This window comes from Megascapheus bottae, chromosome 14 (assembly GCF_031878675.1).
Source record: "Megascapheus bottae isolate mThoBot1 chromosome 14, mThoBot2.hap1, whole genome shotgun sequence".
NCBI lineage: Eukaryota > Metazoa > Chordata > Mammalia > Rodentia > Geomyidae > Megascapheus > Megascapheus bottae.
Genome location: NC_143522.1, coordinates 12,991,279 through 13,006,560, shown reverse-complemented (window position 1 = coordinate 13,006,560; position 15,282 = coordinate 12,991,279). Strand labels below are relative to the sequence as shown.

The following is a 15,282-nucleotide window of genomic DNA, read 5'->3' as shown; positions in this document are numbered from 1 at the left end:
CAAAAGCAAAATGGCACTCAAAGACAAAGCAACCAGAGGGAATTATCTAATTATTCTGGAAGAGAATGACCCAAATACACTGTCACATCATTATTATTTTCTATGATCTAACAGTGAGAAGCCTGTCCAGAAATATTTTTCAATAATCTTTTTCAAATGATATTTAATGTAAATCTTCTACCTTCTTAAATCTATCATAAATTAAGTATTAAAGTGGGTAAGAATTATACCTTTACAATTTACCAAGTAATATCAAATATACTATTCTATTTGATCCTAACCCCACCCCAATAAAACAGCTTAGGAGACATTATCCTTGCTTTTTAGGTTACATGGCACACAAACATCCCAAAGGACTCATAGAGTACCTATCTCAACTTAAGCCAGTCTTCTATAGAAGTTGTAAAAATAAAGGAGGTAAAACAGCAAAGCTTTTTAAAATCCAGTAGAGGTAAGTATGATTTTCTCAAGCCACCACTCTCTGCAAGGTTCCCTAAAGCAGTCTGTAGATATTTGTAAGGCTGACTTTAATAAACACCAGAGTATATAACATATACTCCAGATTCAATGAGATAAATCTCACCCCATCATCTACAATGGCTGCACTTGCCACTATCACTCATTTTAACTATGAGGATCCAGCAACCAAGACACTGGACTCAGCTTGAAAGGTCTCTAAAGAGCCACTGTGGTTTAGTAAATGCAGAACAGGCTATACAACTCTAATACCCTGCCCCCAGAGTTGCTGTTAACATATGTGACTTTTTTTTTAATTACCACTACTGTATCGTTGTAAAAGCTTTGAAAAGACCACCATAACACAATCAATGTCAGAGTTAGGAGACTTACTTTTCTTCAATATAGAAAAATTCTTTAAATATCCTACATTGGAACTTCTGATCAAAAATTCACGTGAGGGCTAGGATCATGGCCTAGAGGAAGAGTGCTTGCCTAGCATTCATGAAGCCCTGGGTTTGATTCCTCAGTACCACATGTACAGAAAAAGCCAGAGGTAGTGCTGTGGCTTAGTAGAAGAGCACTAGTCTTGAGAAAGCCCAAGGACAGTGCTCAGGGCCTGATTCCATGTCCCAGGACTGGCCAAAAAAAAAAAAAAAAAAAAATCATCTGAGCAGCTACCTGCATTTTACAACATCTGGAGCAGATATTTATTCATAGTCCAGCTATGTCATCACTATGGGAACTGAGTAATAAAACTTGAATTCGATGGTGAATTGAGCTAAAATAAGAGTCATACAATACCAAAGGAAGGAACATTTTGAGTAAAAAGAATCTATCTTTTCTCCTAAAGTAAAAGTAACAAACATAAGTCTGCAAGTACTTACTCTTGGCTCACTACCTCTTCATCCTCTGAGGATGATGCTGTTTCCTCCAGGTCCCGGGCCATCACGATAGGCATTTCCTTTAGAGTTTGTCATACAGTCAGCAGACTGGGGCCCTCACAGACCTTTTCTTGCAGATTCACTGGATCAGACAATTTGGGTGGCACAGATTCCTGTGAGAAAGTAAAGTGATCTGAAACACAACACAGTTGTCTGTTGCTTCATTCTGCTGATGACTTTCCAAATAATGAAAACAGAATCTTAAACAGTATAGAATCTTTAGATTCTCCCTCTAGATCTGTTAAATCTCTATATCCAACACTATTTAAGAAGCTTATCCTTCACACAGTGCATTACATATGCCACAAAATCAAGAACATTATCAAACATACTAACTGTGCTGTATATATTTGAAAGTTATTAAGTGTGTTTCTTGCTTCTTTTTTTAATAGACTAAATCTAACTTGAAACACAAGGATAAATTCACTTCACTTTCATGGCAGTCTGAGGTCAGTAGCTAATTCCCTAAAACAAAGTCCTTGCTCCACAAGCAGATTAAAAATAAAATTTAAAACTCAAGGTTCAAGACGCTTGCAAATACACTCAGACTCTTGTCACAAGCACTACAGACAAGATGCTTCCATGTTTCAAGTAAAACCAATTCAATTGAATGATTAATAATATATATATACATATATATATATGCTATCTACCTAACCAAAGATTGTGTAACTAGCTGGAAGGGGAAAAAAAAAAGTCAACATGCTCTTCCAAACACTCTTAATCATTATTCTCCAGGTACTGGGAAGAGAAAAAAAAAAAACAACTTTGATATGAACCTCAGACATTAAAATTATGAAATTTCCAACAGTGCATTTCTAATTCAAAATGTCTTCCCATTTGAAACGAAGTACATGACTATCATAAGCCGAATTACTGGGATGATGGCCACTTTGGGACAATCTTTTCAAACTTCCTTTTTTCTCTGTGCATTCATTAATACATAATAAGACTATGCCTAAGACAACACCCTGCCCGATCCACACCCCTTACTGATCTTCAGAGTGTGGGGGCGAGGGGGGAGAGGTCAGGACAGTAACAGCCCTCTTTGGAGGATTCCCCAAAGGGATTTCGGGATCGTCCCCCAAAACGTTTACGAAGTCCTTTCAAGTTCAAGCACAACCTCTCCCAGGCTTCCCGCGAGAGCGGGCAAACAACGACCAGCTCCGGGAAGATGGGGAGCGCCCGCCTCACCGAGGTCCCGTCCCCGCTCACTCCAACCCCAGGCAGCAGGTCGGCCGGTGCGCCCCCGGCCCGGGAAAGACGCGGGATCCTCACGGCAGTGCCTAGAGCTCAGTGCGCCCGGAAGCCAACAGCTGCTCCCGGTGTCTGTGAGGGAAGTGCGGGCGACGGCGCCCGCCCGGCCCGGGGAGCGCAGCTCCCTCGGGTAGCAGAGCGCGCCGGCGCAGGCGTTTACCTGTCTCATTTTCCCATGGCTTGGGGGCGGGCAGGCGGGGACCGCGCTCGGCTCCTACCTCCCTTCTCCTTCCGCAGCCCGGCTCACGGCAGCCGCCGAAGGTGGCTTCCCCGGTTACTACAACAACCAACAAGCAACCGCCCGTGCTCGGAGCCACTGCGCAGGCGCCCGCCGCCGGGCGAGGACAACGCTCGGCTCCCGGCGCGAACGGATGTCGTCATCAGGGCGCGGCGTGGTGCGGGGCGGGCATAGAGCCCGACTTTCCTCACCCAGTGTTGGTAGCCGAGAGGATTGGCTTGCTTTCTTTCCTCCCCTACTCCGCCCCTAAAAAGGATAACGCCAAACCTATAGTTCCGCCACGCTCAAGAGGAGGGTTTTCTGCGTGAACGACGTACCAGGTGAGCAGCTTAGGAAGCGGCCACCTCTGATTGGCAGAGAAGGCGTTCACTCCCTATCGCCTGCTCCAGCAAAAAACCGAAGCAGCCAATCAGAGCAAGGGAATGACAGGAGCCATCCAATCCTGGGCCTCGGCTGAGGACGGAGGCGGAGACAAGTGGCCCATATGGACTCCGGACTGGAGCTGTCGGGGAAAGGACTACGGCTGCGGTGCTGAGTCCGGTCGCCAGGAGAATTTGCGAGAGTAAGCAGTAGGTATCTGTGTGGGATCTGATTGTGAAGATCCCGGGGATTGGGGAAAGTAGAAGTTTCCTGGGAAACTACCTTTGGGAGCAAAGAGGTTGGAGGGTCGATGTGGCCAGAAAGATACGGGAAGATGGTGAGGACTTGGTAAATTAGGGGAACGAAGGAATAGTTGAATGGAGGATTGACTATAGCCAGCCAGCCATTGTGCCAGAATCGGTTCTCAGGCAATTCCTCTAACCCTTGGAGGTAAATAATTGTATCCCCATTTGGCAGATGAGAAAACTGAGGCTGCAAATTGTGAATGTCCTGGCTTAGGTCCACGTGGATACTGAATAGTAGGGCCATGATAGGAATCTGTCTTTTCTGACTCTTTTAAGTTTCTAACACCACACCTATGCTAGGCTAGTCCCAAGCAAAATTGTATAGAAATGGAGTTGAGGAACTAGCAGAGCGATTCAGAAATGCCCAAACATGAAATGGGAGTCCTACTTTCTTGACTCTGGAAGCAGACCTGAATTTCCTATTGAGAAGGAATGAGAAATAAAAATGGACCTTGACAAGTGCCTTTGAGGTCCGCTAGACCCCTATTCTTTCAGGGCTTGAATGAGGTCCACCTTTGTGAACTGTAGGAACTCAATTCATCCCTCTCTACAGCTCTTTTCTAGTGCCCGTCACACTGTCTTGGACCACTGCTGACTCTGTATTCTCTATTTCAGCATGGTAATTGGGACCATATTGAAACTTCTGTTGCCAAAATGACAAAGGAAGCCTGGTAGTTTATTACCACTTCAGGACAAAGAAGTTAACCTACCAACAGATAAACCATGGACAGAGATAGTGATGGTGATGGTGATGGTGATGAGAAGCTGGTCCTTCATTAGATTCTTTCAGTCTCATTTAAATCAGACTGATGGCCTTCACTACTCAATGAGAGCTGATCTAAACAAAAAGCACTAAAACTAACTGGTGTGTTTTCTGTACCAATTGATGGAAAAAATGAGAACAGGATCAAAAAATTGTCAGTGAGGTAGTACAGTAACCCAGTGTCCAACAGACCATTGCTTGTGTCTTAACTCTGCTCTGTACTGTGTGGCCTCAAGCAAATCACTGGACCTCTCTGTCCTCTACTTCATCTGTAAAAGCCTATCTTGTTGTAGGTATTAGATGATATATGTACATTGCTGCTTCTTCCTTCATATAATCTTACCAGTGACCTGAAGTCACAGCTGTTTCCTTCTCAGTATCATTTCCTTATTAGTTGTACAGTCATTGTTATTTTTAATTTTACAATTATTCTTTTTATGAATTGTGCTGTCACTAAGAAGCAGAGTTTTTTTCTGTTTTAAGCCAACAGTATAAATGGTGGTTTTACAACATAGTTTCTACTCAAATTCATGAAGGATCTGCCATCAGTAACCAGGCAGGTATCTGTGAGCAAATTTATAATCTCAGCTGAACCACTTCCATTACAAAGGAAAGACTTAGTGGTACTGATTCCAGCCAAGGGAAAGGAGCTTTGATTAGGGGTTATTGCTGGAATTTGGAGAAATTACTTTGACAAAAGTTAAGTTGCATTTACTGCAAGGCACACTGCTCTGTCACCACTATCAGAATAACTAAGTATTGAGAGCAATTTCTATGAGCCTTACAGAGAAATCCATTCTGCTACTGTATAGTAATGTCTGTACACCTCCTTTTCCCTTTCTTTGTTTCTATTTCTTTTCCTACTAGATTTGTCATTTCTATGCATTGAATTTAGTTGGCCTCTGCTACTTTGAGTAAAGATCAGCACACTTGGGTTTGGAGTTCATACAAAAGAAGTGTAATAGGAAAACTGGGGGTGGATGAGCCTAAAAAAATTTAAAGAGGAATTTGTGATGGGATTGGCCAGTTAAGCTTGGATAGCCCTCATAAATGGAACACAGGTTAACCTGTCCTCTGGCTTTGTTTTCAAAGCAAAAACACCCTCTCTGCTTTGAGGAGAGTCATGGGCCGTTTCCTGAATGTGTTACGAAGCTGGCTGGTCATAGTGTCCATCATAGCCATGGGGAACACGCTGCAGAGCTTCCGGGACCACACATTTCTCTATGAAAAGCTGTACACCGGGAAGCCAGACCTCGGTAAGAAATCATAGAACAGGCTACACATGATGATACATGCCTGTAATTCTCAGCACTCAGAATATTAAAGCAAGAGGATTGGAAGTTCAAGTCTAGCCTAGGCTACACAGCAAGAGAGCCCCCTCTGCCCTGCCTCCCCCATAAAAAGAAAGAAAAATTAAAGAGCAATATGTAGAAATTGCCTAGCTAGTTTCCAAATCAAACTTTACATCAGAACAACCCAGGAAACTTAAGGTCAAACAAAGCGTAACCATTTATCTCTCTAAATCATTTTATTGAACCTGGGAGAGGCCCAAGAATCTAGTATCTAAAATCCGCCAAGTGATTCTGATGCTGCCTCACCTAGTTTTTGGTAACCACTGGAGTGACAAACTTTGTAGAGTCCATTTGGCCCTTTTCATCTGCGTCTCTGGGTCCCTTAATAGTCATTTTACACTGCTTTGGACAATTTGTATGGCCAGAAAACCTTGTAAGGGCAAGGGAGGAAGTAGTTAGTGATTCTATGATGCCCCAGCAGGATGCCATAAAGAAGCTTTCCTTGTATTTCAAAACCCTCTTCTGTAATCAGATCACCATTTATATTCCATGTTGCATGTGTACAGTTACCAATCCACAGTTTTCCCGAGCTGTGATATAGTCCCTGAGCAGAGATCACACATCCCTACGAGTAGGTCCCCTACAGTGAAACCTCAAGGCTCAAGCTGGCCTCTCCCAACCACTGCCCAACCCCCAGGTGTCTCTGCAGCTTGCTGAGGCCCTGGTACTTTGAGCTGCTACACTGTCTGACAGCACCTTATAGTTCTGTGCCACATTTATAGCTAACCCAGATTTGGGCCCTGACCTAGCTCATTTTTTGACATCTGGGTCTAAAGTGAAATTAAGTAGGCTAAGGTTTATTTTCAACAAAGTTCAAATATAATAGGAGACAAACTATTTTCTACCCTTCCAATGCCATCCTCAGATGGTCATGAGATGGCCTCTGCACAGTAGTGGTTATCTGGCCTGGCCCTTAGGTGAACCACTTTCCCTGAGTAGCTCACAAACTAGAGAAATTTATTGTTTAAAAGAATGTAGCCATGGAGCCGAGAGTTTGGCCTAGTGGTAGAGTGCCTGCCTAGCATGCACGAAGATCCGGGTTCGATTCCTCGGTACCCCACATACACAGCAAAAAAAAAAAGCCGGAAGTGGTGCTGTAGTTCAAGTGGTAGAGTGCTAGCCTTGAGAAAGTCCAAGGACAGTGCTCAAGCCCTGAGCCCAAGCCCAGGACTGGCAAAAAAAAAAAAAAAAAAAATGTAGCCCCTTGGGACTAATGTTAGATTTGTGGTTGATACGTGAAATTTTTTTGTTGCTTCTACAGATCTTTGGTGATATAATTTGGTAGGGTTGTTAGGTTTTTCAAATATTAAAAAGTCCATAAAGCCAGTCTGTAATTCTAGCTACTCAGGAAGTTGAGATCTGAGAATCGCGGTTCAAAAGCCAGCTAGAGTAGGGATTCATCTCCAATTAAGCACAAAAAAAAAAAAAAAATGCAAGTGCTCAAGAACTCAAGTTCAAGTTCCAGTACTGACACAAACCACTTTTGTATTGGAATATGACCCGTATTGTCAGATACTTAATGCAACAGTGTCAGAATGCATTCACCAAAAACAGACTGCCTTCAGCACACCCAAAGAAACAGGGCTGTCTTTGTCTTTCACTACCATGTGCCTAGGAAGCAACCCTGCTTCAGCTGTGCTCAAATGATGTAGAGGTAGTTTCAGGCAGAGACCCAGGGTCTAAAAGTACATCTTTATAGCGTCTAGATTGGTGCTGGATCTCCTGGCTTTTAGAGTCTGGCCTTTTGAGTATCTAGTGTCAACAGATCCATCTTTCTCCCAGAGCTGTTCTAATCCAGCTTCTCAGTTTCCAAAGGATATAAACTACATCCAGGGGCTATTTGCCTAACTGAAATTTTTGTTGGAACTCCCAAGGGAAGACAATAAGGTGAATATGAACAGTTCTTGTTCTAGAATTTCTTCCATTCCTTCCAGCCCCCTGGTTTGGCACCAGACCTCTCTCAGCTCAGGCATAGGAAGGGCAGGTTCAGCTACCTGTTATGAATCACCAGAGAAGCAGGAATTGTTTAGATGGAAGGCCAGGGAGGAAGCTCTCCTCTCAACACATATTCCCCTCCCTCTTTCCCTACACAGTGAATGGCCTACAAGCCCGGACCTTTGGGATATGGACACTGCTCTCCTCAGTGATTCGCTGCCTCTGTGCCATTGACATCCACAACAAGACGTATGTAATGGAAGGAAGACCTTTAGCATCTCTCAGCACTGTGCATATCCATCACCACATAAGCCTAGAATGTGGATAATAAATTGCTAACAGGGTCCATTGCTTTCTTTTGAAAACCATAAGAGCCAGAACAGGTTTTCTTTAAAATCTGAAAATGCTTTGGAACTGACATAAGTGAACTGGCATTGTTATCCAGTGGTCTATATCACATTCCTCTCCTTTTTTTTTTTTTCTTTTTTTTGTCAGTTATGGGGCTTGAACCCAGGGCCTGGGCACTGTTCCCTGAGTTCTTTAGCTCACAGCTTGCCTTACCACTTTGAGCCACAGCTCCACTTCCAATTTTCTGGCTGGCTTTAAGCCTCCTGAGTATCAGCTAAACATTACAAACACGAGCCACTCGTGCCCAGCACTCCTCTCCTTTACTAAAGAATGTGCCTTCTGCTATGAAAGATTCCCTTAGCTTGAGCTTTTTGTCTTGCTTTGTTTTACAGTAGTGTTAAGGATCAAATTCAGGGCTTTATGTGTGGTAAGCTACAGCCTCTAGTCCCAGTATGATCCTTTTAGAGTAGCTACCCAATATACGTTTCTCCACAGGAACAGGAATGAGCAGAAGTCTTGAGCCACACAAAAGAGTTATCCACAAGTAAGCTGATATTGAGGACATGCAGAGTAAAGAAGAGGTAAAAAGAACCTGATTGCTGGCTGCCTTTCCATTGGTATAAAGGCACACATGGAACATTTACAAACTCTTACCACTAGAGGAGGCTCCAGCTCTCCCCATCTCTTTCCCACAAAGTGGAAACAAGATTGCTCAGTTCACTAGGTGAGGCTGTCAAAAGGCTATCCTCACATTGAAGAATTTTTTCTTTCTTTCTTTTTTTTTTTTTTTTCTGGTTGTGGGGCTTGAACTCAGGGCCTGGCTGGAGTCCCTGAGCCTCTTTGTGCTCAAGGCTAGTGTTCTACCACTTGAGCCACAGCACCACTTCCAGACTTTAAGTGGTTAATTGGAGATAAGTGTCTCAGGAGAACTTTTCTTCCCCAGGCTGGCTTCAAACTGTAATCCTCAGGTCTCAGCCTCCTGAGTAGCTAGGATTAAAGGCATGAGCCACCAGTCACCAGTGCCCAACTGAAAAATTTTATCTTCTCCAGGTTGTATCTAGGGAAGAGAGGACGCAGTCATGTATTTTGAATGCCTTTATTTGTACTAGGAGTTTTCATGTACATGACCTTGATTGACTCTCCTAGCGGCACTTGGAAGCAGTGATTTTCATTCCTTACTTTGCAGACCTATATATTAGAGATCCAATTAATTTAAACTGAGGAAGAATGACTCAAGTGGGATTTGAAGCAAGACTATTAGCCTTTTGATCTCCAACTTTAGTTTTAATTTTTTTTTAAACTTCAAACTGTGGTTTACATGTCCTAGATAGGCACATATTTTTGGAATCAATGTGGTTTCATGGAGAACAAATCCAAGAATATGCATTGTAACTAGCTTTATAGCAGTAAGTTATTTGCTCTGCACCTGGGTCTCTTCATTGGGGACTGAGAAGAAGGAAGGGAGGGATAAAGACTTTTAGCATGATGAATGAATTTTTGGTAGGTGTAAGGGCTATATCTTCTGTTTGCTGTGCTTTTGAAGTGAACAAAGACAATCTTTTCCCATCTTCCAGCCCAGGACAACTGTGAATGCTGACTTTGTAATTCTAGTCCTTTCTAAACTAGGACTTTGACCCATGCCTTTATGACATGAACCCTGATCTTATTCCCTTCCTATATGGAAACTCCAAATCAACACAGGTGTACACCTTTACTAAAGATGCACTAGAATGATAAACACCAGATTTAAGATAATGATTACTTCTGCAGAGGAGAGAGGGAGCATCAGGGTAGGCTATAGTAGGAGTTTTAACTGATATCTATAGTAGTTTGTTTCTTTGTACTCTATTTCTGTAATAGTTTATTTCTTTGTGCTCTATCTCAGGAAAAAAAGTATCCAACTAAGGATATAGCTCAGTAGTAGAGCACTTTCCCAGCATGAATGAGAAAAAGGATCTGTCTAAATATTAAAATGTGATGAAGTTAGGTATAGGTTACATTGGAGTTCATTGTCATATTCTGCAGTTTTTTTTTGTGTGTGTGTGTGTGTGCGTGTGTGTGTGTGTGTGTGTGTGTGCGCGTGCTAGTACTGTGGCTTGAAATCTCATTTTTTCCACTTAAAACTGATACCTTACCACTTGAGTCAGGCCTCCACTCCCGACTTTTTGCTGGATTTTTGGAGATAAGAATCTCATGGATTTGTCTGCCTAGGTTGCCTTTGAACCAAGATTCTCAGATCTCAGCCTCCCATGTACCTAGGATTATTGGCACAAACCAACAGTGCCTGGAAGTATTAGACAAACAGACAGACATATAAGTTTTAAGCACTTTATATTAAAAAAAAATTACATCCTGGGGCCAGGAGTTTGGCCTAGTGGTAGAGTGCTTGCCTAGCATGCACGAAGACCCAGGTTCGATTCCTCGGTACTACATACATAGAAAAAAAAGCCAGAAGTGGTGCTGAGGCTCAAGTGGTAGAGCTCTAGCCTTGAGAAACTCCAAGGACAGTGCTTATGCCCTGGACTGGCAAAAAAAAAACAAAAAATTACATCCTTAAAACACAATTCAAAAAAGAAGTAGTAGCAGTCCAAGCATCAGTCAGCCTGTAGCCTCTCTTCACCTCATAGTCAAAGCTAAGAAACAAGTTCTCATTCCTCAGGTTGTTACCATGTTCTCCATCTGACCCTTCTAGGCTTAGACAAAGTAACCAGACTATACTGCAAGAGTAAGAGTATCTGAAACGCCCAGAGATGACTTGCTCTTTAGCCCACACAGGACTTTCCTCTGTGGCTTCTGTCACATTAACTCTGGCTGATGTGGAGGCACCTGCAGATTGGCTTAGACTATCATCTGCCCATTTAGACAAGCAAAGCGCCAACATTGCTGCACCATCTAGGGTTACCCTAATCCAGACATTGCTTTGATAGACCTGAGTTTTCTATCTTGCTAAGACTTGCCCTGACTTCTTAGACTATATTCTCGAACCTTTATTTTGCCACAGAAGAGAAGAAATTGATGTGTCCTTTCTCTTAAGCCACAGTCTTGTCCCTATGTGTCCATCAAGTCAGCTGAGAGCTTATAGAGAGCAACAGTAACTTTCCATTCCATTTGTCTCCATTTCTTTTCCTTTGCAGCCTCTATCATATCACACTGTGGACCTTCCTGCTTGCCCTGGGCCACTTCCTCTCCGAGTTGTTTTTATTTGGAACTGCAGCTCCGACAATTGGTGTCCTGGCACCTCTGATGGTGGCAAGTAAGCCCTTCCCTCCCCCGAAACCTCCACAGCAGCTGTCCCAGGCCCAGGGCCGGGTTGTGTTTTTCACTGACTTGATCTCTTTCTTGTCTAAGGTTTCTCAATCCTGGGAATGCTGGTTGGGCTACAATACCTAGAAGCAGAACCAGTATCCAGACAGAAGAAGAGAAATTGAGTCCAGTTGGCACTGCCACCTCCAAGGTTCCATCTTGCTGTCTCTGTCTACATCCTCTCTCTATCCTTTTGTTTTTGGTGTTTGATTTTGGCTCCCTCCTCAGCCCCATTAGTTTTCTTTGGGGTTTGTTTGTTTTTTAAATACATATGTGTATTTTTTAATTTTTAAGATAAATTGTATGCATGTAATACATACATGTATGTAACACATCCATACAATATAGAGTGATTTTTAAGTGTGTACCCCATCCATCCAAGTCAAAAAATTGGCATGTTAGAAGCCCTTTCCCTCACCCACACCCACTCTAGCCTTCTTTTTGTTGTTCTCTCCTTTTTCTTTCTATTCATTGGTTTGACTTTTGTGATGGGATCATAGGACTGTGAAACTCAAAGCTGCCATCCTCTCAGAGCAGCGGACAAAGGGCTGCTTCACCACCGCTGGTCCACACACCCCAGGCTCCTCTCTACTGTGGGACCCAAGACTCAGCCACCAAAGGGACACACAGTTCTGATGCTGGCTCCATTCTGTGAGCAGACTGTGGCTCTTTTACCTAGAGGTAGATGAAGAATAGATGAAGAATGAAAGGGTCTGGGCTGTTTTTAGACCTTGTGGTCACCTGTATTTGTGAAGCAAAATTTTGTAATAAATAGAAAAACCCTCTTTGGTCCTTGTTCTTCAGTCTCCCATAAGGAAAGAACCCTGCCTTCTTCTCCCCCTACCTCTTACTCAACCTCGCTGAGCCCCACAACCAGAACATCACAGCTTTCTGCATGGATCAAATGCACTCGAGTGGGACAAATTAAGACCTACTCACCCTGGCCACTTCCAGCTTCTCTTGTGCTTTTTTTTTTTTTTTTTTTGCAGGGGGCTGGGGGTGGAGTGGGGTGGGGAAGGCAGTATGGCAGGTCATAGGGTTTGAATTAAGGGCCTGGTGTTTTCTCTGAGCTGTTTCTCTTCTCATTTTCTGGTGGCTAATTGAAGGTAAGTATCATAGACCTTCCTGCCTGGGCTGTCTTTGAACCATGATCCTTAGATTTCAGCCTCCTGAGTAGCTAAGGTTACAGGCATAAGCCACTGGCACCCAGTCTCTTGTGCTTTTGAAATCCGATCTTCTACTTCTTTCTCATCTTCAAGATTCTATGATCACCACTCAACAGTTAGCACCCTTTCTTGTCCTCTTCTTTAGAAAGAAAACAAAGTTCTTGATAATACAGAGAAAGAAACTGCAATTAAGTAGCATTGGCTGTGGAAGGAGGCCTCATAGACCCTGAGGATAATGTCTCCTAGTGAACAATTGCCCTTGAAACACTGCCTGGGGACCTCCCTAGCAGGGCTTTCCACTCATTTTGTCTATTTGCAAGGCCCCTTGTATTTCAGCAATTTTTTTTTGGGGGGGGGGCAGTCCTAGTGCTTGAACTCTGGGCCTGGGTGCTGTTCCTGAGCTCTTCAGCTCTAGACTACTGCCCTATCCCTTGAGCTACAGGGTTTTGCAATGGTTAGAGATAAGAGTCTCACAGAGTTGGGCAGGGAGTTTGGCCTAGTGGCAGAGTGCTTGCCTAGCATGCACGAAGACATGCGTTCGATTCCTTGGTACCACACACATACATAGAAAAAAGCCAGAAGTGGTGCTGAGGCTCAAGTGGTAGAGCTCTAGCCTTGAGAAAGTCCAAGGACAATACTCAGGCCCTGAGCTCAAGCCCAGGACTGGCAAAAAAAAAAAAAAAAAATAAGTCTCACAGACTTTAGTGCCCAGGCTGGCTTTGAACCTCGATCCTCAGTTCTCAGCCTCCTGAGTAGTTAGGATTACAGGTATGAAACACCACGCCCAGCTATTTCAGCAAATATTTATTGAGGACCGGCCCTGTTTCCAGGGGCTTAACATAGTTGCAAAATAGGGTTCAGAAGGAAGCTCATGGAGGAAGAACTACAGACAGAATTCTGTAGAAAGCAATTTGATTTATCAAGAAGTGGTGGGTGGAAGAATGCTGATATAACATGGATGACCAGAAAAGGTGTGACATGGGGATTTCAGCTGAGACTCAGCCTCAAGCAGGCATTTAGGGCAGAGGGAACAACAACTGGCAGGGAGGAACAGTTGTTCAGGAGTTACAGGTATAGCTACAGTATGGTAAAGAGTTAGAAGCTAAATAGAAAATCAGAAACAAAGATGGGACTTGTGAATTTATTAAGGAAGCGCAAAGGGCTGGGCACCAGTGGCTCATATCTGTAATCTAGCTACTCAAGATGCTGAGATCTGAAGATCACGGTTCAAACCCAGCCCAGGCAGGAAAGTCCATGACCTTCATCTCCAATTGACCAACAGGAAATTTGAAAGTGGTGCTGTGGCTCTAAGTGGTAGAATGCTAGCCTTGAACTAAAGGGCTCAAGGAGAGTGCCCAGGCCCTGAATTCAAGACCTATAACTGACAAAAAAAAAAAAAACAACAACAACAACAAAAAAAAAACAATTTTCAATGTTTTTAACAAAATACTGAGAAGTCTTGATCAGTTCTTTAGGTGAAAGGAATAAAATCCAGCTTAAACAGTAAAAAGAACATGGCTGCATAACCAAAAAGTTACAGGGATTATAAGCTTCAAGAATGGTTCAATAAGGACTTCAGTTCCATTTCTCTGTGCTGACTTGCCTTTTAGACTGGCATCCTTTATGGTACTAAAAGAAGGTGGAGTAATTCCAGGCCTCACATCCCCACTGTATCATGATAAATAGCTCAGTGTAAGAATTATCTTTCCTTCGCCTGCTACTATGAGGCAGTAAGAAAAGCAGTGATCTTATAGAATTAACATGAGTGCCTAAATCAACCAGAAGACCACTGAGAAAGGTGTGAAAGTGTAAGATGATATGGATCCTCTAGGTATATATGTAGAAATGTAATTGCTTTTGAGAAAAAGCAAGATCTAGAAGGTTCTAAAGTAGCAATTTGGGTGGACAAGAGACATTATGAGTAACGGATTGCTTAATAGCCCAGACTCAGTACTTTTCCTGATTTTTTTTTTTCTTGCCAGTCCTGGGGCTTGAATTCAGCCTGGGCACTGTCCTACCACTTAAGCCACAGTACCACTTCCAGCTTTTTCTGTATATGTGGTACTAAGGAGTAGAACCCAGGGCTTCATGCATTCTAGGCAAACACTACCACTAGGCCCCACTCCTGGGTCCCCTCCCCACCCCCCATGATTTAAGTAGAATCATCACACCTGTGATCCCAGCAACACAGGAGGAGACTGGGAGGATGGGTTCAAGTCCAGACTGGATCAGACCTTCTCTAAATCAAGAAGCCAGCATGGTAGTTTTTGCCTGTGATTCCAGCTGTATGGATATTGCTCTGAATCTAGCTCCAGGTAAAAGCATAAGACTCTTCCTGAAGAAATAAGGGCTAGAGGTAAGGCTCAAGCAGTAGAGCACTTGCATAGCAAGAATGAAGCCCCTGAGTTCAAACCTCAGTACTGCCAAAAAAAATAAGTATACCAGGTGCTGGTGATTCATGTGTATACTTGTAGCTGCTCAGGAGACACATCTGAGGATCATGGTTCAAAGCGAGCTCAGGCAGGAAAGTCCATGAGATTCCTATGTCCATTTAACCACCAAAAAGCAGGAAGTGGAGCTATAGTGCAAGTGGTAGAGTGCTAGTCTTGAGCACAGAAGCTCAGGGACAGTATCCAGACCCTGCATTCAAGCCCCATGACAGATACACACACACACACACACACACACACACACACACACACACACACGTAAAGTAAAATCATAATATTGCCTCTCTCCAGCTAAGAATTGTTAATGACTTGTGCTAGAATGATATAGGCACAGGGTACCGCTCAAGAGAAAAATCATGCAGAAAAATGACAGTATTGATATCCCCACAAAATGATGTGAAATGA

The 15,282-nt window shown here is 43.3% G+C and overlaps 2 protein-coding genes across 24 annotated transcripts in view; one reads left to right on the top strand and one right to left on the bottom strand.

The window, feature by feature from the left end:
- The window catches only part of Ttll5 (tubulin tyrosine ligase like 5), a 249,727-nt gene extending 246,752 nt beyond the window's left edge, over positions 1 to 2,975 (bottom strand). For 15 of the 22 annotated variants that reach the window (XR_016537574.1, XM_090344527.1, XM_090344526.1 and 12 more), the window contains exons 1-2: positions 2,818 to 2,974; positions 1,344 to 1,513 (exon numbers count right to left, since the gene is read on the bottom strand). Coding sequence is in view for 21 of the 22 variants with exons in the window: in XM_090344527.1 (XP_090200653.1) it covers positions 1,344 to 1,417 (74 nt within the window). In the remaining variant the exon portion in view is untranslated. Of the gene's footprint in view, positions 1 to 1,343; positions 1,534 to 2,817 lie in introns of all 22 variants that reach the window. The other 7 variants (XM_090344520.1, XM_090344522.1, XM_090344531.1 and 4 more) reach the window with 5 other exon arrangements.
- An 80-nt stretch (positions 2,976 to 3,055) lies between these two features.
- On the top strand, positions 3,056 to 12,046 carry Erg28 (ergosterol biosynthesis 28 homolog). Of its 2 annotated transcripts, XM_090344540.1 has the most exons (6): positions 3,056 to 3,457; positions 5,416 to 5,579; positions 7,769 to 7,859; positions 11,093 to 11,211; positions 11,307 to 11,412; positions 11,762 to 12,046. In XM_090344540.1, exons 1-5 carry the CDS (start codon positions 3,318 to 3,320, stop codon positions 11,384 to 11,386), a joined length of 594 nt encoding a protein of 197 aa, XP_090200666.1. In that variant the 5' UTR covers positions 3,056 to 3,317; the 3' UTR covers positions 11,387 to 11,412; positions 11,762 to 12,046. The 2 variants fall into 2 exon arrangements, with proteins under 2 accessions (XP_090200666.1, XP_090200667.1); XM_090344541.1 differs by having other exon boundaries at positions 3,371 to 3,464; positions 11,307 to 12,046.
- Positions 12,047 to 15,282: the final 3,236 nt, after the last annotated feature.

Excerpts from the sequence above, each read along its gene's own strand:
- Erg28 (XM_090344540.1), top strand. The coding sequence starts at position 3,318 with ATGACAGGAGCCATCCAATCCTGGGCCTCGGCTGAGGACGGAGGCGGA. Across the intron at positions 3,458-5,415 it reads CGCCAGGAGAATTTGCGAGA|CAAAAACACCCTCTCTGCTT; the intron begins GTAAGCAGTAGG and ends TTGTTTTCAAAG. Across the intron at positions 5,580-7,768 it reads CACCGGGAAGCCAGACCTCG|TGAATGGCCTACAAGCCCGG; the intron begins GTAAGAAATCAT and ends TTCCCTACACAG.